General features: G+C 37.7%; 1 protein-coding gene across 2 annotated transcripts in view; it reads right to left on the reverse strand.

Annotated features, from left to right (window-relative positions):
• Positions 1 to 3,013: 3,013 nt before the first annotated feature.
• PDHX (pyruvate dehydrogenase complex component X) overlaps positions 3,014 to 22,022 on the reverse strand; it is a 33,762-nt gene continuing 14,753 nt past the window's right edge. Inside the window, exons 4-11 of one of the 2 annotated variants that reach the window (XM_064714542.1) lie at positions 20,198 to 20,397; positions 18,840 to 18,938; positions 13,987 to 14,158; positions 12,391 to 12,538; positions 10,469 to 10,527; positions 7,657 to 7,815; positions 5,464 to 5,528; positions 3,014 to 4,205 (exon numbers count right to left, since the gene is read on the reverse strand). In XM_064714542.1, the coding sequence (XP_064570612.1) occupies positions 3,941 to 4,205; positions 5,464 to 5,528; positions 7,657 to 7,815; positions 10,469 to 10,527; positions 12,391 to 12,538; positions 13,987 to 14,158; positions 18,840 to 18,938; positions 20,198 to 20,397 (1,167 nt within the window). In that variant the 3' untranslated portion in view covers positions 3,014 to 3,940. The remainder of the gene's footprint in view (positions 4,206 to 5,463; positions 5,529 to 7,656; positions 7,816 to 10,468; positions 10,528 to 12,390; positions 12,539 to 13,986; positions 14,159 to 18,839; positions 18,939 to 20,197; positions 20,398 to 22,022) is intronic. The other variant, XM_064714539.1, reaches the window with a different exon arrangement.

Here is a 22,022-nt window from a genome sequence, read left to right on the forward strand (position 1 = left end):
ATAACTGCAAATTAGTTCACTCTCTAAATACTCTTGGGGGTGGGGGTGGAATTGGAATGTTACTTTCATTTGAATCAGTGCATTGTTTGTATTTTAAAAGAATAGTAAAGGTGCTGTAGAATTCTTTCCTACTATCCTAGAATGAGCAAGTAACATATTGCACAATATTGGATTGAAATTCACACTGTAAGTCCAAAAGTTTCAAACTTCAGAAGAGTGTAAGAAGAGTTCTTTTTCTGATCAACCCAGGAATCAGTTCCTGTTCTCCAGGAAAGGAGAAGGAAACAGCATGTTGCTGTCTGTAGAAACCTCCAGAAAGTCAGCGCATGCTGCTAACGCAGACTGGGACGTGACACAGCAAGTGTAAGCATCTGCACAAACAAATAGCCTCCTCAGATATATGTAAGCTTATCATTTATTTGGCAGAGAAGAAATTAAAAGTGTACCAAAGCTGCAAAATGAAACATAATAATTTCTTAAAATAGAAAACTGAAACAGGGATTAATTGATGGCTAGGCCAATGGAGAGTATCCTTCAATTTATCAGATTCCTGCAGATTGAAGAGTGTGCTGTAATACACGTCACACAGACAATGAAAAAATCATTGAACTGCAGAAGAGATCTGTTGCTTTAACAATTCACTTCACTCTTCATACAACAGTGAGCAGAAATAAAAATGCTCACAGCTGCCCTTTCTTCCTGTTTAGGTCTAGGACACAAGAAAAGCTTCCAAAGTATAAAAGGGAATCTTGTCTTGTTCTCTTATCTTTTAAGGAGATAAATAGTGGCATTCATTAACGTCACATGAATCACTTTCCTTAATACAGGTACAGAACAAACAGAAATGTCCGTCATTTTCCAGCTACTTATTGTCTCATAATGACACACATGTTTAACTTGCCAGGTAGGGCCATTATTATGGAGAAAGGGAAGAACCGTATGGTTACTGTAGCTGAATAATTATGTACCACAACACCTACAAGTTGAAACAAAATTGACGTAAAAGTGAAGGAGCACAAACAGAGTTCAGGCAAACAGTGATGGTTTTTCACTGATAAAGATGAAAGATGCAGATTTTGTAAAGTAAACATGCAGAGCAGCCTGTAGCTTCCAGTGAGTGATTTTCACCCCAGTTCAATCAACACGTGATTTCACCCAGATCCTAAGTTTCTGTGTTTCTTGGACATGTTTCTACACATCTGCTACGATGAACATCCTCCTGATTCACTCAAGCATGACTACACAGAAAGAAATCCCAAGTTTAAAGTTCAAAACTTATGCTTAACTAAAGAACATGCTGAAAGATACTTTCAGCTTATCAGTTTTTTCCCTGTTTAATCTATTATGGATGTAACTGCTATACTGGCTTAGAGCAATCTGCTTTCTATGCCTTCAACATTTTTGGGACAAACAGAATGGAACATCACTGCATATGAGTCAGCAGTGGGCCCTGGCAGCCAGTAGAGCCAACTGTATCCTGAGGTGTAGGATACAGCATCAAGCAGGAATTACAGAAATTTCATTTTTAGTAGATTGCAGGAAAAAAAAATGCCCAAAAGTCAAATATTGTGACATTGTAATTAGGGATTAAAGTGTGACACACGATTCAATATTTGGCAACAATGACAAAGTACAAAATAGCTTTTTTTTCCCCCAATCATGCCTCCTGCAATGGAAAATGATACAAAGATAGTATGTATCTTAAAGGCACACATTTCCAGCTCATGTTAGTATACTCCATTTTTATGTTTTATAAAAAATTATTCACGAAAATAGATGTCTTCATTGTATTTCTTGCTTTGGTATGTAAACAACAGGCTGTCAGAAGACATTTGAAAGAATAAAATAGAGAAAGCTAAATTTTTAATCTGAAAAAATTTACTTTGAGGAAAATTTGCTTCAAAAGCAAGCACACCCATTACCAATTATTCACTTTCTGTCAATTTACCCATTGTTCCTATCCCAAATAATCAAGAAGGTACTGAATATTTAATCTGTATGGGCACATATTTGTTGTCTTACTTCTGCTGAAGTGCTAGATGTTGCCAAAGGGTACATTTCCTCAGAATTAAGGAGATCTGACTGCTACCACCCATCTGAACTCCACACATTTCCTTCACAGGCTGATGACTGACACATTATATCTGCTTCAAATAACAATGCTGGCAAAGCAGGCAGGTGCAAAGAAACTGCAATTCAACCCTGTGTCAGCCTTGCCCGGTTCCGAAGCTCCAAAGGTTTATTTAACCTGCAGAAGCTGCCCTGCCTGCTGGGACAGCACAGCGGATGAGAGCACCCATGCGGGTGAGACCGGACACAAATCCCATCCCATCCCATCCTTGCATGCAACAGCGCCTTCCAGCGGCTCCGAGGGCGCAGGAAAAGCCCTGGCTCGCAAGAAGGGATGGCAGCACACGCAGAACTGCAGCGACACAGGGCAGCCGTGCAGCCCTCACCTGCGGGAGCGCCACCTGGGCTGCCGGAACACACAGCAGCCCTGCAGCAACACGAGCACGCGTCAAAAGCAGGAAACCAGGTTTATAATCGGCCTGAAAAATCTCCTGGGCAGTGCAGATTCAGCAAATAATGAGAGCTTCTTGTACATTAAAGACAATATAGAAATTGATCCTTTTTTTTTTTTCCCCCACAGTAATACGAGGTTAACAAACAGCTTTGGAAAAATTGGAAGTCAATAGTTTCAAATTGCAAAATAATCCTCAGGAACCAATTTTAATATGGTTTATCAGTAAAAAACTCTTGGAAATACAGAATGGCTATGTCCATTCCTGTACAGTAAACCATATCTAGTAATCAAAAATCTCTCCCGTCAAACTAATAGTTTGTGAAATTTATGAAGAATAGAAGAAGAAGCTAAAGAAGCAAACTCATTTATCAAAAACTCTCACGTCAGTTTAAAGTAAAGGCTGTCTTGCAAGTAGCTGTTTACTTGTTGAGTTGCTGCCATAATTAATTCCTACAAATCATTAGGAAAAAGCAATTGCACAAACCAGAATAAGACAAACTCCCATAATTCTATTGACAATTTATATTCTCATGAGGTCCTGTAAACACAGTTATTTCATAACATTTACATGCAATATATGGTTCCATATTTATATGTAAGAAAGGTACCAATCTAATTCTGTTAAAGATCAGGCCACTGCACTTGAGCCTCCAAGTTACATTTCAATATACACTGATGATGAAACACTTTCTACTTACATCTACATTCCATCCATGCAAAGAACAGCATTAATCAGCAACTATTCAGTGTGCAAAATTTGACCTTTCATACTGGGACCTCTCTGAGAATACTGCACAATTAAGTTCTGTTTTTTTTCAATTCTTAAAGGAGGCTTTTAAGAAGGACTGGAACAAATTTTTAGCAGGGCCTGGTGCAATAGGAGAAGGGGTGATAGTTTTAAACTGAAAGCAGGTAGATTCAAACTAGATATAAGGAAGATTTTTACAGCAAGGGTGGTAAAAGACAGTACAGGTTGCCCAGAGAGGCAGAAGATCCCTTATCTCTGGAAACATTCAAGGTCAGGGTGAGTGGGGCTCAGAAGGCATCCCTGGTCATTGCAGGAGAAGCTGGACTAGACAACCTTTAAGTTTCTTGCAACCCAAATTATTCTATAATTCCCTTTTATATTTCATGAAGTTTTATTGAGGTTTTTTTTACAGATGAGATTGACTCTCCTATGCAAACATGTGCCATTGGTACTATGTGTTTAAAGAAACGTGGTATGTTAACTTTTAGCTTTACAGTACGAAACCTGGTTATTATAGAAGACTAAAATCATGAGTGTTTCACATTAATTAATAAATTAAATATTTTTAACTGTCCGTCTTCAGCTATTTACTCCTCTATACAGAAAAACAACCCTAAGTATATAATAGTTATCTATGTTGCCAAAACAGGAAGCAATCTTCACTGAGTTTAATTTAAGGCCAGTCGCATTGGATTCTCTATATTGGCTTTCAAGGTCTCCAGAAACTTTGAAGCCAGTTCATCATCCACCACCCGACCATCACTCGAGAGAGTCACTGTCATGAGCTGATGCTGCTCAAGTTTCTCATTCCCTTCTTCATCTTCCACAATCTTGAGCGCTGGTCTTGCTCGGCCCACAGCGAGGATGCAGGCCTGAGGAGGGTTTATGACTGCTGTGAAATCACTGATGCCAAACATGCCCAGATTGGAAATACTGAATAAAACAGAAAAGAGTTTCAGTAACATCAGAAATTACATATCACCTCCAGGAAATAATCTATATACAAGAACTGCTATAATTTAAATTTCCTCCAAGGCAAAACCCATTAAGTTAAAAATAGATCTGAACTGTTTTCAGTTGAGCACACTCAGACTCTCAAGGGTTTGGGATTTTTGCAATTAAAAATTATGCACCTTTTAAAAAGTCTCATTTCTTTACTGCAATGTATTCTTGCACTGCACACAATGAAGCCAGAAAGTAAGCCAGCAAAGCAATGTCTTTAAATATATTTTGCCTGTCTCTGTTCCAAGCCAAATGTCTTTTAGACTGAACATCACAACTGCAGGTTACAATGGCTGCTGGTATCCACTAAGCAATAAAATTTGGGCATCTAGGTCTGACAAATATCACATGAAAACATTTCTGCCTGTGTCACCATCTGTCAAGTGGTACATTAGGAAAGGCTTGAATTCTTCTGTGACAAGTTGTCTATGGAGAAAGCTGGCCCACCATCTCCTCCTTTCTGATTATGGTTACAGCAAAGAGTGGAAAGAGGATTAAATGGTACAGTCCCACCATCAAATGGCACCACTGCCATGTTCACCACACACCAAGTCCTGAAGTGTCACATCCACCTGCTTTTTGAACACTTCCAGGGATGATGATTCAACCTCTTCCCTGGACAATCTGTTACAATGCTTGACAATCCATTTCATGAAGAATTTTTTCCTAACATCCTATCTAAACTTCCCTTGGTGCAACTTGAGGCCGTTTCCTCTCCTCCTGTTACTACCGGGGAGAAGAGGCCAACCCACACCTCACTACAACTACACTCCTTTTAGGCAGAAAGAGTGAAGAGTGGTATGGTCCCTCCTGACTTAACAATTCTAGTTCCTTCAGCTGTTCCTCACAAGACTTGCGCTCCAGACCCTTCACTAGCTCCACTGCCCTACTCTGGACACACTCCAGGACCTCAATGTCTTTCTTGTGGGGATGGAACCAAAACTGAACACAGGTCTCAAGGTGTGGCCTCACCGGGGCCAAGTACAGATGAAGTGAACCTGTAGCAGGGTAATTGTTTCCCCCTGATACAAGACACTCAATCTAGGTTTGACCCTCAGAACCATCACAAAGGGTTTCAATCTAAACAGAGCAAGATTTTAAAAGCAATGCATTAGAAGACAGTGAAATAGTTGAGGATAAAACAGTTCTGAACCCATGGTGCATGTATTAAATTATGCTAGAGTTTTACCTAAAAGATCCTCCCTGGTACTCTTCTGGTAACAATTTTCCATCTCTGGCCTTCTTTGCTAGAGCCTACAGAAAATGAAAGAAAACAGGCAGAGAAAAGAAAAAAATTAGTGCGTTGTAATAGACTAATTCTTTTTATTTCAGTAAGACATTTTTAAGTACCACAGAGACATTAGGTAAGCAAAAGTCACTTGCTTTTGGATTTAGAGAAGCACCTCAGCAACACTGTTGTTCTATCTGCAATGATTTGGCAAAGAGATTAGGACGCAAAACTTTATTTTCCCACCAATATTGGCTGTTCAATAAAAGCTGTTCTCTCACCTTCCAAATATTGTTCCCGTTTTTACAATGAAACCACCATTCTCTCTGGTGGTTTTAGATTATCTAGCAAAATACTGATGAGATAAATTAATAGTATTCCTAACATATTTGTTTAAAGAAACTAACATGTACCATTTCAGACCTTTCCACCAGACTGAATGAATATATTTCTCCCAGCTAAACATTCAACCACCTTTAGAAGGGTGCCTTTAAGGTCACTTCTTCTGTGATCTCCATTTCATTTGTGAGACTTTACTTTAAAATTCAACAGAAGAAAGCTTCAAATACAGCCCAAGTTCGTACTATGTTCCAAGACAGGATCACAGAGCTGTACAAAATTCTAAAATTCATAATAAGCATGTAAAAGTTACAAAGATAAACTAAGCTTTAGTTTAGGTTTTTTCTCATCTCTGAAAAATTGGTGAAGACAATAGCCATGGGAACAGTATTCACACAACAGGATCAATAGAATCGTGATGCGTTTGTGCAATTGCATTATTTGAATGATGACAATCCAGTGCCAGGATGCACATGACCTGGAAAGAAGTCAACATTAAAATGCAGCAGAAGGGGACAGATAAGCAATTACACAAAGACAGTGCCTGCCAAACTACAAGGGAGACTGACAGAGAAGCATCTGTAGTTCCGGTGTGTGCACATCAGGTACGTGTTTATTTCAGTAATTCAGTGAGGAAGTTGAAAAGCAAAATTATGTTAGTGTGGACACCTATGTCACACACATTCCACTTGAAAGGCAAGGGGAATGCTCACTATCATGGCCCCATTGAACGTAGCATAAGCTGCATTTCCATTGATCTGTGGTAAGAGAGGTTTGCAATACTGCACACTATTACAGGTATGGGGGATTATAATGAAAGCACAACACTGAACAATGCTTCTCTTCTTGTCATTCTATCACTAACCCCACAACAACCTCAACTGACCTTCCTCCTCAACTGGCTACTAGTGTAAGGAATTGCTTTCACAACACATTCAGCATAAAGTAAGCAATATGGACTGGAAAAAAAATCTTAAAAGACACCCATTGATGAATGTTTTGTGGTATAACCCATCTTTTTCTGCCACAACTTTTTGGCTGTTCCCCTCCATCAACAGAGACTATTATGGCTTCTATAGTTTCACACAAAAGGCAAAAATTTATGAAGTGCAGTACTGTCTAGTTTGGGGACACTTTTATGTCCTAGGACTGCATTCCTCAGATGCTGTAGGTCTTTGATTAGCACTCGTTAAATGACAAAAAATGGCCTGTCTTGGGACACTTCATCATTCATTCTACTTTTGCCTGCCAAGAACCACTCCTTTATCTGGTAACAACTGCCACATATCACTCTGACTGGCACCTGGTCTGTGCAAAATACTGCTCATTAGTCTGAGGAGTTTAATGTTACATCCTTAACTGAACTGCATATTGGAAAAAAAATGCAGACAGAATATGTTCCATAATATAACTGGAAAGAGTAGAAAATGCAGACACAAGAAATTTTCTGGGAAAGGGAAAAAACACAAAAAAACCAAAATCTCAAACCCCAAGATTGGGAATACTAATGAAACTAGCATTAAGTAGCATTCTTTTGAGGATTAAAGAATTTCAATTATATTAAATTGCAAAAGTCTGTACAGGTTTATTTTTCAAGCAGTCTAGCCACCATTCAACTAAATAACACAATATTATTGTTGATGAAAAATGCAGTTGCAAAATTAACAATAATTTTGAAGTGTAAGTAATGCTGAAACCGCTTTAGTTCCACTGCCTTTGTTATTACTGATGTGTATCTGGGTCATGCTACGTTTTCTGCTACAGAAAACCATACAGCTGCTCCATTCCTCAGCCTGCTGCACATTTCAGACCCACCTTTGCAGAGGCAGCAATTTCCTTTATTCCCTTGGCAGCAACATCTTTTATGATTGGCGTAATGAGCCCTCGGTCCGTTGCCACGGCAATGGAGATGTCAATGGACTGCAGCCGCCTGCAGGCTTCCCCATCCCACGTTACATTCACATCTGGCATTTGCTAAAACACAGACAGACAATAAAAAAAGACAGCTGTTAGAAGAATAACAGTGCAATCAGTTATTAAGAAAAAGGAAATTCCTTTAAGACACATAGCTACCTAAAGGCACACACCAAGCGAATTAGCTTGCTGATTTTATTAATTTTTACTTCATCAAAAAGAAGGAAATGTGTGCACCAGAAACTAAAAATGGCAGGACAGACAGAAGTTTGTTTGGTGTTGCTAGGAAAAAAACCCCACATTACTTCAAATGCAATGTAAATTTCTTCACTGATACCACCTAATGATGGCCAGCACGTAAACCCTCAAAGCAATGCAACTTCTCCCACAAAATAAATCACAGGATGGTGGATCTTAAAGCATGGAAATGGACATCCTACTATACCCACATGTTTTTCACTGATTTCTCAAGCATGATTCCCAACAAATAATTTATGTTGCAGGTACACTCACTGTTATTCAGATGTTCTCCTAAAATGCATCAGATTATTTTTGTGGGTGGACTAAGTTAAAATTGAGATGTTCACTGATAATTTCATTTAGTTTTTTGAGTTGAATGAAATGAAAAAGGTATTCCAGAAAAATTACAGGAGGGACACAATATCAAAAGTGACTGTCTATCTAAAGTAACTGCACTCCAAGGAAGAAGTGGTATGACAGTACTCTGTGTTTCTATTCTTCAACACCAGCATGTACAGTGGGAAAAAAAAAAAAAAAGGAAAGAGAGAAAAGAAGAAAAAAGTATGTAGTATTCTTCTTTGCAAGCTAAATAAACTTCTAGAAGTCCTAAGGTTTACACAGTTTTAAGATGCTCTCAAGCAGGTGCTGTGCAACTCAAACTCTTTATATAAAAAGGTATTCAAAAGAGACTGTAGGGACAGAATTTGTCACTTCATAAATGAAAGGACAGCTGCTATAGGAGGTTTTGCTACAAAGCCCAGCCACTTGAGGATATCAGCCTGGAAGTTTTACTTCCTTTCTGCACCCTTCTCCCTCCTTGTACCAGAAAGAAGAATGGTTCTACTGGGGCAGTCACCTGGTGAGCCCACTGGCACATTCATAAAATCTTGCCTGTCAAATATCTAGACCAAGCTGAAACACAGAAGCCATAACTGAAGTTGTGATATCCTAAGTGAAGGAGAAATTTAGCATGTTCAAGAACCAATACAAACAGTATCTTGAGGTGTGTCATAACCTGTCAAACCAGCTGCAGTCAGCTCATTAGAGCTAGAACAACACATTTTCCATTGTTCAGAAATAAAGTAGTAACAAAATATTCCCTGAAGAGCACTCAGAAAAGAGTCAATGAAACTGCCTTGAATTTAAACTTGAAGATGTATTCACACCACCCAGCTTCAGGGAGGAGAGGTACAGGTGGAAGTGGGTTTTCTTTTTTTAAAGCAGTTGCCCACATCTTTCCCTAAAATACTGACAAAGTAGATGAGATGTGAGCTTGATCAAGAACTTGTTTCCTGATATACTGAGTTAAATCTGTTGGGTCTTGTTTAATGTATTATTTTAATAGTCAAACAAATGCTAGCATAGATTTCTAACAAAGCAAGAGGATAGAAGAATTTTATTGATTACTTCCATATCAACACAATATTATTATCAGCTCAAAAGCTGACAGCCCCCTCAGAAGACAAAACACAAAACCTCTTGCTCTCTGTCTCCTGTTCCTTTTACCTGCTCTCTGGTGCAGAGATAAGTTATCCAACACTCCCAGCAGTTTATGGTAAACTTTGGGTATCACTATTTCCTCACAAAAGGTTTCATTAGACCACTAAAAAAGCTTCTTGTTATGTACACATCTAACAAAAGCACAGCACATATTTAGCTCCTCCTTTTGGTTTTGGTATTAACTCGCAGGTTTTTTTCCAGTCTAAATAAGGCCTCCAATTTCTCTCAGGCACTTGCTTATGAAACTGTTTAGAATCCTGTCTATTTCCTGTCCAAATTTACATTGAGCTACACCTCTTCAAATTATACATTAATATTTAGTACATGTTCAGCTAGAAATCTGTTAAGTCTTTTCCAGTCCAGTGTTCTCTCAATTCCATACATCCATAGGAACAGGAACACTCCTCCAACTTACACATAAATTCCTCTCAACCTTTTAACAGTTTGAATTATCCTCACAAATGAGAAAACCAGCTCTCACATCCTTTCCAATGTTTTTATATTATTGTGAGGTAATCCAGGCCATGAGAATTCCTAGCAATGAGCAGAGTGGTTGCCAGAAGAATTTTTATTTCCAAGCAGGTATCACTCAATGCGCCATCAGAATACACCTGAGGTAATAACAAGGTTTGTGTGAGACTTAGATAAAGACTTGCTTATAACTAAAAGAAATAAGATGTACCTAAGATTAAATTAATGATCTTGGCAATGGCTGTAGCCTGCTGACTAAACAACTACTATGATTTGCAGATGTTAACTGCAGTAAGTGAATCTCCACTAAGAAGTTCTCATTTTTATAGTTCACAGCGTAGACATTGAAATCTGGAAACCTTAAAAAACCTGACAATAAGTAATACAGAATTACCAGCTTTCTGTGATCCCACTCATATCTCCACATACTCACAAAATACTTTTCTTGTCTCCTTGGCAGTTTACTACTAAAATATTTTTTTAAAGTCAATTATTTGCTTACCTTCAGAGTAACTGCTGTTGCCTTGATAATAAAATCATTTACAGATACCTTAATGTCATCTGCAAAGGGAAACAGAAAAATTTTAAAGAATAATCATTGTTTGTAAGATTTGCTTTATCAGCATTTGTGTGATGACAAAATTCTAGTGATTCAGCAGATTTATTTCTTTGAAGCATTAACAGAAAGTCACTTATCTTTAAAATCCAATAATAAAGAGGGAAAACTTTTCCCCCCTTGAAACAAAAGGCATATCCATCAAGAAAAATCTCATGCAAAGGCACTCAGTTTCAGGAGACTAAAACTGGTAACTAAAATCAGGAGTGGCATCAGAAGCAGGGATAAGAGATACAAAGCAGATTAGGCCATAAAATTACCCTGAAATGCACATATTTACACAATATTTACACAATATTAAACTCATCATTCTCACAATACAAAAAAACTACATTACCCTTCCACCACCATCACCACTGTCAGAAAAACTGATCAAGTAGCAAAACTGCCTAATTTTCAAATCTGGTTTATGGCATGTAACATACACATCTTTAGAAATATTTTTGCAAGGGAAAATAATTTATAAATAATTATATCAAGTGAAACATTCTTAAGTCATCACAAATTTAGAGGAGTGAACCAAGTATTCACTTACCACATAACTGGCCTGCAACATTTGCCATGATTAGTAATCTATGTGTAAGAAGAGAGACAGCATTCCAACAGAACATAATGGAACTTTCAATTCTATGCTGCACCGACAATTTCACATCAGACAAACCTGTACCTTCATCATCAAATATACACTGGTTTCTGTTTACATGCTACATTCCTAACCCTTGGCAAAAATGTCACTGTCTAGTACTAGAGCAGGAATACAGTTAAATGATCCACATCTGGTAATATTTTACCCTGCATCAGCGAAGTTTATAATAGTAGAAAAACCCACAATTTCCTTCAGAGGAAACATAAAAATCTACCAGGACAAGCTCTGTAATTCAGTTTCATGCAAAGACATATGGCTTTTCCACCTCTGCATTTAAAGGAAATACTCATTAAGAATCAACAACAGCAGGAGAGGTGTGAAAAATTTCAAGTGAGTATTCCTAAGATCCTTTTTTGGTTCATTCCTTATGAACTGCTGCTGTTTAAAGAAAATATCAACATCAGAAAATGTCTTTGACATTCATTTGTGAATAAGATACCATCAGGAAAATAACAAGTAGAATAATCACCTGGGTACTGTTGCATTAAAAATTAGTCACTCAAAACTCCAGCAGAAGGGCAAGCTCCTGTATCATCAGCTAGAAAACCTGAATACATCTGTCAAATTTAATTTTAGACCACACAAACCGATAAACAAGCATGGGCTAGTCACTAGTACAGAACATCTGGCCTCAGTTTTAATCAGTAGAGCAATAAAAATGCAAAATAAAATATTCTGCTGCATTATTCTGAATGCAGAGCTCACACGGCTTAGGAAAGCTACTATTTGAACCTATATAAGCTTTCAAACAATGGCAGTAACCATGAAGTTTTAGATCAACATTTGAAGTGTCTTAGACCTAAAATTATTTTACCCAAGTCACAGACTTAGTACCAGTCTAGGAGGTGCATGTCTCCATCACCGAACAGAGCATCACTAGTGCTTATGCAGCCTGGTAATTGTGGAAAATAGGACTTCAGAGTGATGTGAGTTGCCAAAGTAACACCTCTGTCTCCCTATATCCTGACAAGTTGTCCAATTCAACAACTTCCAGGAACTACAGCTTGAGTCCAATATACTGAAAAAAAGCCTATTTGAATGCATAGTGATCTACTAAGACAAAATCTCCACCTCCTGGGGAAGCTTATGTAAACAGGAAAAATTAAACTATAGTATAACCACATTAGTATTACCACATGGTAAAGTAAATCAGACTACTAACCTTTGGCCAATTCTTTTCTTAATTTCAAAACAGCATCAATGGCACAGTCAGCAGCAGCATATGCATGAGGTATGGTGGTTTTAGATTCTGTTAATCTCTTAGCAATAACTCTTCGGATGTTGCTAGCTGGGATTTCTGTGAACGTGCCCTAAAGAAATCACATGGTGCATATTAAATACCAGGACAGCAATCAGTTCCCCTTTGCTGAAAGTACTCCAGCATTTACACATTGGCATCAGTGACTCCTGCCCATGTCTGCTATCCCTTAGGTATGTATCCAATGTGCATCCCCCAGGTAATGTATCCAAAAGTGACACATTCCAATTACTGAAATCAATATGACAAAGACCATTGAGTGTTCTAGTCTATTCCTATTAACTGGGATCAACACAACAGGTTTTACATAACAATTCCATTTTATTGTATAGAATTAACCTTGCTTAAAAAAAAAAAATCCAAATATTGAGGCATTTATTTTCAGCCAGAGTACATAGGCACTGTTCCATCTTCCAGACTTGGCATATTGCTCAGATTATGTTTTTCTCCATTTAAATTATAAAAAGAACACCTCCTCAGTAAGCTACTGCTTTTTCAATTCCCTGTGTAATTCCTTAAGACAGGCTTTATCGCATCTTTTCTGTTATTCTTCTCTCTCCTTCAATATTGTTTCAATTGCCAACTTTTTCCTAGAAGCAGGTCAACTTGCAAGAAATCTCTTAAAATATTAGTGACTACAGAAGGCAAGAAGATAAATGATTCTGTATACTTATATAATTATTCTGTATACTTAATCTTTAGCATATATCCCTTGAACAGACAAGGATTCATAGAATCCTTAGTACATATTCAATAGTACTCAACACACAATAAATTGCAATATGTATGTTCTGATGCAATCATAGAAACATTTTATTCTGTAATGGATCCAAGTCTGAACTTTTGAGCTGCTTGGCTCTTTGTACAGTGCAAAAAAGGGCAGCATTTTCTGAATATTATGAATTGTAGCTACATTGTAAACTTCAGACTAAAAAGATAAATCTAATTTAGTTCCAGAGGCACAAAATGTTTTTCACAAAAGCTTTTCAATTTCTACTGATGTCTATTGCAGCAAAGGCATTTATTCTTTAAAAAAATATTTTTTGGTATTTCCAACATTTCAATTTAACATAGAAACTTACTTAGGTTATAGAGTTTGCAGAATTACTCTCCAAGGCAACCACCAAGAAGCCTTTTCCTTCCTCACTTCTTGACAACTCATTAATGGACACTTACATCTTGCAGGAAAGCAAACTAATTAAGTACAGTAAAAATAAATCATCATTCTAGTTTCTCCAAGGCCTGCAATATAAATTTTTCCATCACTTTAATTTGCAAGCTGAACAAAATAGTATGCAGACCACCATTTCAAGGATTTCACAGTTTTAATTACATTGCCTTAGAATCACTGAGACATACTAAAAACTGCACATCCCTGAGCTTGGCATATGGGTGGCCTTAGTTTCCTTCCTCTCTCTAGATCTAGAAGTCTCAGAGCTACTGAAGCAGCTTTTGCACTGTTCAGCTGTAGCAATGCTGAAATCTTAGCAGAAGTGTTACCAGTGCAGCAGGTTGTCCTGGTTTGGAAACTGGTGGAATTGCTGGCCTTGGATAAGAAGTCACGGCTGGTGCTTGTGAAGGAGAAGGCACTGCAGCAGGAGCTGGAGAAACCACAGGTTTCAGTTCACTGGGTTTACCTTTCTGCTTCTCTTGCAGAAGTTTGAGAGCATCCCTGGGGATTAAACACAGTGAAATACTGACAACAAAGAAACTATTTAACAATTACCTGAGTATTACTATTCCATCACTTATTCTATTTAATTAGCCACTTCCGTACACTTAAATTTCTGCTGCCAAACCAAACATTAAGAAGGTGATTATTATTAGAAGATATTAATTTTGTGCTGCCTTTGTGGTATCTTTTTAGTAAATTCTCATTAACTTCTATGAATAAAAAGGCCTGAATATGCAATAACAGAAAACATTTGTGTTAGAGAAGCATAACAATCATCACCACTAACCGTAAGCATGCAAAGTGATTTTTGAAATGCACTGACAATTCTTCTAAATGAAAGAATACATTTATTCAGGCTACAAAGTCTAAAGTAAAAGCTGTTTCATCTGTTGTATTTGTAATAATCTGAATTTAATGTAATTACTTAGTGCTAAGAGGAAATTGAGTAATACATTAATCACTCATTTCTCTGCACCTTTCTGACAAATTTGCAGAGTGAGGCACAGATGTTATACAGGCCCATACTTTCTAACACCACACTGGAGATACAAAGCCAAAGCATTCTGCAAGGATTCTTTACTGATACAGCTACCAAGACAAAATTTTCCTGTTGTGGGCACAGTATGACAGAGAGGAGAGACTCCCATCTCCAAGCCATGACACTGTGTCTGCTCCAGGTGCTCTGCACTCATAAAGCAACAGGCTAAAGACCAGCACCTATGAGGCTCAACAGCAATAACTGCATTTCCACCACCCCTGCCAACGGCAAGGCAAGTCAATTGTAGATCTCTCTTTATTCTCCAGATCCGCTAACAAATGCCTGTATAATATACCCTAGACAAATCTCTATGATTTCACCAAGACACAGCATGTACATAAAAGTTCATTTCCACAAATTGGCAGAGGAAATTAAAATAAATTAAAAATCAGACTCCTTACAACACTTCTGAGGTTATGAAACACAAGCCAGAAATACTAAACAAAGCTACCTAATTTCAGTATTGCTTGAGAGACTATTCTTGAGTGACAGCCAAGAGTTTGTTAATTAAATCTTTATAGAAAGAACAAAATCTCAGAACATTATGCATTCTCCATTCCTCCTAAGAAGAAGTACTCCAGAAACAAGAATTAAAAATCGAAAACCTCTGCAGAATGCCTCTTACCATCGCTGACTCACTTCAATTTATTTTTACCTTCAATACATACTTCAACAAACAATATTGAAAACAAAAAAAGCAAATGAGCTCAAGATAAATTTTTTCCTAATTAAAAGTAGTTACTTGTTTTCCCAAATTAATATGCTCACCAAGATTTGTTTTAAAATTAAGTATTTATTATTTGACACAACTACTGTTGTGTCCCTACTATCAGGGAAATATATCAGATTGGATAGAATGAAAATCATTCCATAGCATGACAATTTGAGCCATAAAAAGTAACTGCATGACATAATGCAAGCTTTTTGGTTAACATTTAGAAGATACCAAAAATTTGTTAAGGGCTTGCACTTGGCAGTCATAGGAGAGACCATCTGGTTTTGGTGGTTTTTAGTGTGTTAATTGGAAAACATATTGCCAAAATTAGGCTTATTTTTAAATTAAAAGATTTGCTCAATACTTTCTGAAACTAACTTGTACAAAAGGCACATATATAAAAATCAAAGTTCACATGTATTTGTTATACATACATATGAATAGAGATCCCTTCATCAATTCCAAATTATTTAAGTGGTTAAGAAAAACAGGTACAGCAGTGTTATGACTGTCATGGTTGCAACACTGCATATAAGCAGAATATATGCAGAGTTAGAAGAGGCATCTAAGCATATAAAATTAAACAGCTTTAAGTTAAAGTCAGGTAAGTAGATATTTTATTACAACTGGAAAAGGAAGGGTTGGTCACATCTTTCCAACAACTCTATAAACTTCTATCAACATGGGTCAGTAACAGAGGAAGAGAAGAAAGGCAACAAACATCAAAGAGCAGCCTACTTTGCAGAAAAGATGAAAGTTTAGTAAACATTTATTAAACCAAAATATGCTTACCAAACTGTTATTAGAAATATGCAGATTCTGACAACTTTGTTAGACTTCAGTTTACCACTACTACAGAAGCATGTAGTCTTTTTACTTCATGTTACCCAAAACCCAAAGAATGGTGAAAGCAAACTGATTATTTTGTGTTCAAATACTTGATACAAGTTAGGTTACAGACACCTAAGAATCACTGAGGATCCAACAGTGCAACAAGAGATGCCTGGATTGACACAAGCTTCCTGTGGTGGCAGTTACTGTTACTAAATTGCACCCAACCCCTTTTCTCTGTTTCATATTCCCTTTCCACGTGTTTACGCCTGTTTACTCATTCATAGATTCCCTGCAAGAAGGCAAATGGGTAGCAGAGATTCAGAGCATATCAAATACCTCCAGGTATCACATTTACTGCACTATCATTGTAGAAGGAACTCATTCCTCCTACATAGCAGGTAACAAATTGCACACAGCAGAGATCCCAGGGTCAGTTCATATTCCATACATACACATGGATTTCATCTCCAGAAAAAACAGCACTCCATGGGTGTGCTGTGCGTTCTCTGCAAGCTGAAAATGCCTGACCAACTCAGAGATCCCAAGACACTCTGACTTAACAACAGCTGGGAGCAACAGGGCCTCAGAAAAGCACAGTTCTCAATAACCAGCCTCTTCATGGCTGCATTTATAAATCCCTAGACAACTATGAAATAGAATGGGAAAGGGCAGTGGTAGCTGAAACAATCCATTTTAATACAGCCCTCTCAAACAGTGTCTGAGGTGATGAGTAGAAACATGGTATAATCTTTGACAGAATATCTGAGTTACTTTGTACTGGCACACCAATCTTCTAGGATATTTCTAGGACATTTTTGAAGAAAATTATATTAAGTGATATATGAGGATATTACTTAGAAATAACAAAAAAAACCTCTGGCATTCCTTAAAAAAAAGAAATCACACACAAAGCCAACAACAAAACAGGCAAGAAAAAAAACAACAGTAATTCAGCCTTGAACAGACACATAAGAGAAATATAAATAAAAGTATCCAGATCAATAAAATAAAGTATTGGCCTACTAAGTGAGAGGGTCATGACAGAGAACACCAGTAGAGTGAAAGTTCCAACTGCTGTTGCAAGTTTTACAGTGAACTGAATTTAAAGATAGAAAGTTGGGGGAAAGTATCTTGCTTGTTTATGTAACTTGCTATCTTTCTTGCTTGTAGTCTGGTGAGTGCAGCAAAGGAAATATTTCTCTAAATATCTACAGCAGTTCTCTATAAAAATCTGCACATTTCATTGCAAACTGAATATAACAGCAGTCTGTAGGCATCTGAAAGATTAACCCCATTTCAAAAGAATGGTTAAAAAACCCCAGACATTGTTTATCTTAAACTGACATTTCATAGTCAAATCTTTTGTATGAAAAAAACAGTTTGAAAAAGAAATTATTTTGCTAGACAATTCTCATAACTACAGAAAAATCTTTGCTAGATCTCCATGACAACTAGGAAGTGTTAATTTGTTAGCTCAAAGTCCTAGAGGGTTTCCACCTGCCATAGCCTCATTACACACCATAAATTACCATTACACTTACATAACTAAGAAAGAACTCTGTCTGATGATTTGTTGTTACATAGCATATTCTATCTATTCAATTCCTTATTATATCTCAATTCAGCCACAGGTCATGAGGAAAAAAAAAAGTTTTGAAAAACTGTCAGCCACTTTTCTGGCTCCAGTTCCAAGTTACACTGACCTGGTCCTGGTTGTCTGTAAAAAATAACAGTAGCCAGCAAAGTCTGTGTAAGTGAATGATGGTATTTGTCAAAAGAAATATTTTTCCTGAGAAAAAAAATATTTATTTCTGCCAAAATCCTCACTTCCAATAACATACATACTCATGTGAAGAGAATGCATCACTTCAAGGCTAAACGCACCAAATCTACCACATCTTTTCGTACTCAACTTTCTCACTCAAAGGCTTGAGTGCCAATCATTATATTGCAATGCTCAAAAAGATATAAAAACCTACTAGTTCATAAAAAACTACACCTTGGTAAACAAACATGTTTTAAATCATAGTGAGGAAAGAAAATTGGGAGAAAAACAGAATTCTGGAATTTCTTATCATTACACTTCATTGCTCTCCCCAGCCTAATAAAAATAGGAAAAAAATTAAAATTCTTACAGATTTCAGAACAGAACTACAGAAAAAAAACCAAAAGATCTAAACTCTCTGAAGAAAAGGAGTTGAAGAAAATACCAGAAAACTGTTTTTTATTTGGGCTCTGTGTGCATCTTGGGAAGTAAAATTCTTGAGATCCACAGTGGTAGCTAATAGTGCTGCTTAGGAGGCAATAGGCACCATTAGGCTGAGCTGCAGGAAATGTGACAGCAGTACCACACAGCTAAGAAGGAACTTAAAAAATACAAATACGTGTTTTGTTTTTTTTTCTAATTAAGGCCCTCTTCAAATACTGCCGAATCCATTCTCCCTATCTTTTTAACAGATTTTTCAAGTTTAACTATACCCGTCCACAGCAAAAAATGGAACAAAGACATGGCTTTTTTAATAAGCAAACTTTCATCTTATGGAGGTTACTCTAATATCAAAAGTTGTAGGTTTACCAAATTCTCTACCTACTCTTTAGTGAAGATTCCTCGAGGCCCAGTAGGTGTAACATTGCTTGGATCTAGTCCGTGTGTCTCCAGAATGTTGCGAGCTGCGGGACTCAAGCGAACCCTGAAGAAATGAGGGGGAAAATTTAAATTATTTAAATAGCAAGATTAGCTTATTTCCTTGATGTACATCACGAGAAACTACATTTCTCTCTGGTCAACTACAAAGCACAGCACACTGGTACAGAGTAACCAGTGCATCTTCATATGATTTGCTTTCTGAAATGAGGAGAAAAGCCAACATCTAGAGAAAATGTTTTAGAATTCTTAAATACAAAACAACACATTCATAAAAGAATAAATACTTGGTTTCAAATCTTTCCACAAAAATCCCCTATTCATTATTTCCCAAAGGAAATATTTGCACCTCATTGAATTTTAAGAATAGTCCATTAAGCCCTTGCCAAAATAACCCCATGTCATAAGTGATCATTTGGTTCCAAACATGCTGATACATCTCTAAGAGTTGCAGTGAAACAGCACTTCTGTTCTTTGGTACTAAAATGAAAGACATAATCCTTCCAAGGATCCTTTTGTGGATCATCCTCCTGCTGCAGGTAATACCTGGGCAATGACCTCAGCTGCCATCCACCTGCATGAGAAAAGCCTAGATGTTGGCAGCATTTAGAACACAGCAAACCAGCAGACAGAAAAGATAATGAGGTTTGGGAGGAAAAAAAAAATAAGCACAAGTAAGGAGTGATACCTCCAAACAGGATATATCCTGGGACACAAAGTGATTATAGATTATTGCTACCTGACTAACACCCTGGAGCCGACCCCTCCTCCAAGGTGTTTGCAATGCTTAGAATACCAACAAATCCAAACCAAACTAACAAAGAGCACATAAATTGACTGGTTTAAGTTTTTTGCACTCCACTGTTATGAAAATATTAGAATAATATTTTTTTAATGTCGAAAATGCAAGAGCTTGTAAGGACTTCAGAGTGTGCCATTTCTTTATTTTTTCTCCTCAAATAAATAGAAAACAAGTCACAGGTACACCTGGCATCTGATGCATAAGCACTATTGTCCATCCTGTATTAGCACAACTTCTTTCCAAACTAAGTTTAGTATCCTTCATAATTTAACTGCAGGACAGAATATAAGTACATTTAATTCTATTAACATTATGCTGTTTGAATTGACTTACTGGGCTTATGAGCAAAGAAATAGTCTAGGCCTGCAAGGTTTATCTTCTCAGTCATACTGAAACACTCTCAAAATAACAGCTACTAGGTAAAAAGGGACAAAAAGTATTTCTTGGTTCAGTTCTTCTGATCTAATGAAGAGTTCCGTTTCATAACAAACATAGAAACTTACTGCAATTTCCCAGGTTGATGTTGCAGTTTAGGAGGGGCTGAAACTGAAGGAGCTGCAGGAGCTGAGGCAGGTGCTGGTGGAGCCACAGAAGGTGGACTTCCAGCATCAGCTGGTATTTCAACTTGCTTCCAGTCCTGGCCTTCCTCTACCAGCAGACCAATTAGTGAGCCCAAGCGAACATTTTTGCTTCCTTCTTCCACCTAAATTAAGAACATTAAGTTACATATTACACTGTCTGCTCTGATATGACTAAAACCAGTAGACATCAAAGTTTCAGGCATATTAACGACAATTCATCAGTAAGATATATCCTATTTTATTGCTACTATTAATAAGATATTTCAAGACTGAAATTAATTATAATTGCTATTATAAGGAGAGGAACATTAAAGTATGCCCCAAACCCCATACACCTAAAGTCAGCACTCAGAAATTAAAGTAACTTTTTATACACACAGCCTTTGCAGCTCAGAACTAGAACAGAAAAAGAAAAATTATTACAATTTTGCTTAACTTTTCATCTCCTGGATTTTTGAGTCACTGCTACATTTTTGTTACTCACAATAAGAAAACCCCTGCATAAACCTCAATGAACCCTAGAATCTCAGATTTAGAAAGAGCTGAAATAAATAGGACTCTAGGGTGCTGGGATGAGAGGGGGGACACAAGCTAACAGTGTGGATTAGCAGCCCAGAAAGGCAAATGCAGGACTGTGGCCAGCAGGGCAAGGGAGATGATTCTGCCCCTCTACTCCATTTATGTGAGGGCCCACCTGCAGTCCTGTGTCCAGGTCTGGGGTCCTCAACAAGACATGGACCTGTTCAGAGTGGGTCCAGAGGAGGGCCACAAAGATGACCAGAAGGCTGAAGCACTTCTCCTACAAAGACAGGCTGAGGGAGATGGGTTTGCTGAGCCTGGAGAAGAGAAGGCTTTGGAGAGACATTCTAGCAACCTTCCAGTGCTTTAGAGGGTCTTATAAAAGGGAGGGAGAGGGCCTTTTTACACAGGCAGGACAAGGGGCAATGGTTTTACAATCAGAGAGGTGTAGATTAGAAAGAAATGCTTCACTCAAAGGTGGAAAAGCACTGGAACAGGTTGCCTCTTAGGGTGGTGGATGCCCTATTCCTGGAAGCGTTCAGCGCTAGGTTGGATGGGGCCCTGCACAACCTGATCTAGTGAATGGCATCCCTGGCACAAGATGATTTTTAAGGACTCTTACAAGCTAAAACATTCAATGATTCTATGTAGCCAAGAAGAGTCAAAAAAATCCTAGCTTTGCTACCAAACCAACAAAGCACAGGCAACCGTGACAGGGAAAAAAAATTGGAGATAAAGTGAACAGAGAATAAAATTCCCTTGCAGCTTTTGCCACTGCAGCATAATGCTTTAGTCACTAACAAATATACACTGAAGTAAATGTTTATTTCCTCCACTGGGAAGAAAAAGAGACTGAACTTGCACTGGCTTATTCTGCAGTGGAATTCTTATACAAAGTATTTTCCATACCAATTCTTATTTAGACCATGAATGAGAAAATGGTAACAGATACTAATGTTAGGGAAACTTTCCTGTCTGACCATCCAGGAGCCATTCTGGCAGTCAGTCTCACCACATGAGGAGGGACCAAAGCCCCTTCAAAGTGGGTGGCTCCAGTAACCCCATGGGTGCCTGACCTGGCTCCCTGCAAACCCTGCCCCCACATTCAGACAGGGCTTCCTCACCAGATTGACCTGGGTTTTCCACAGCAGAATCTCAGACACCTGGATCCCTAAAGCAATTTCAATTGTGGCCCAGTAACACAAAACCAGCTCAAGCTGGTGCCTCT

This window comes from Zonotrichia leucophrys, chromosome 5 (genome assembly GCF_028769735.1).
Source record: "Zonotrichia leucophrys gambelii isolate GWCS_2022_RI chromosome 5, RI_Zleu_2.0, whole genome shotgun sequence".
NCBI classification, from domain to species: domain Eukaryota; kingdom Metazoa; phylum Chordata; class Aves; order Passeriformes; family Passerellidae; genus Zonotrichia; species Zonotrichia leucophrys.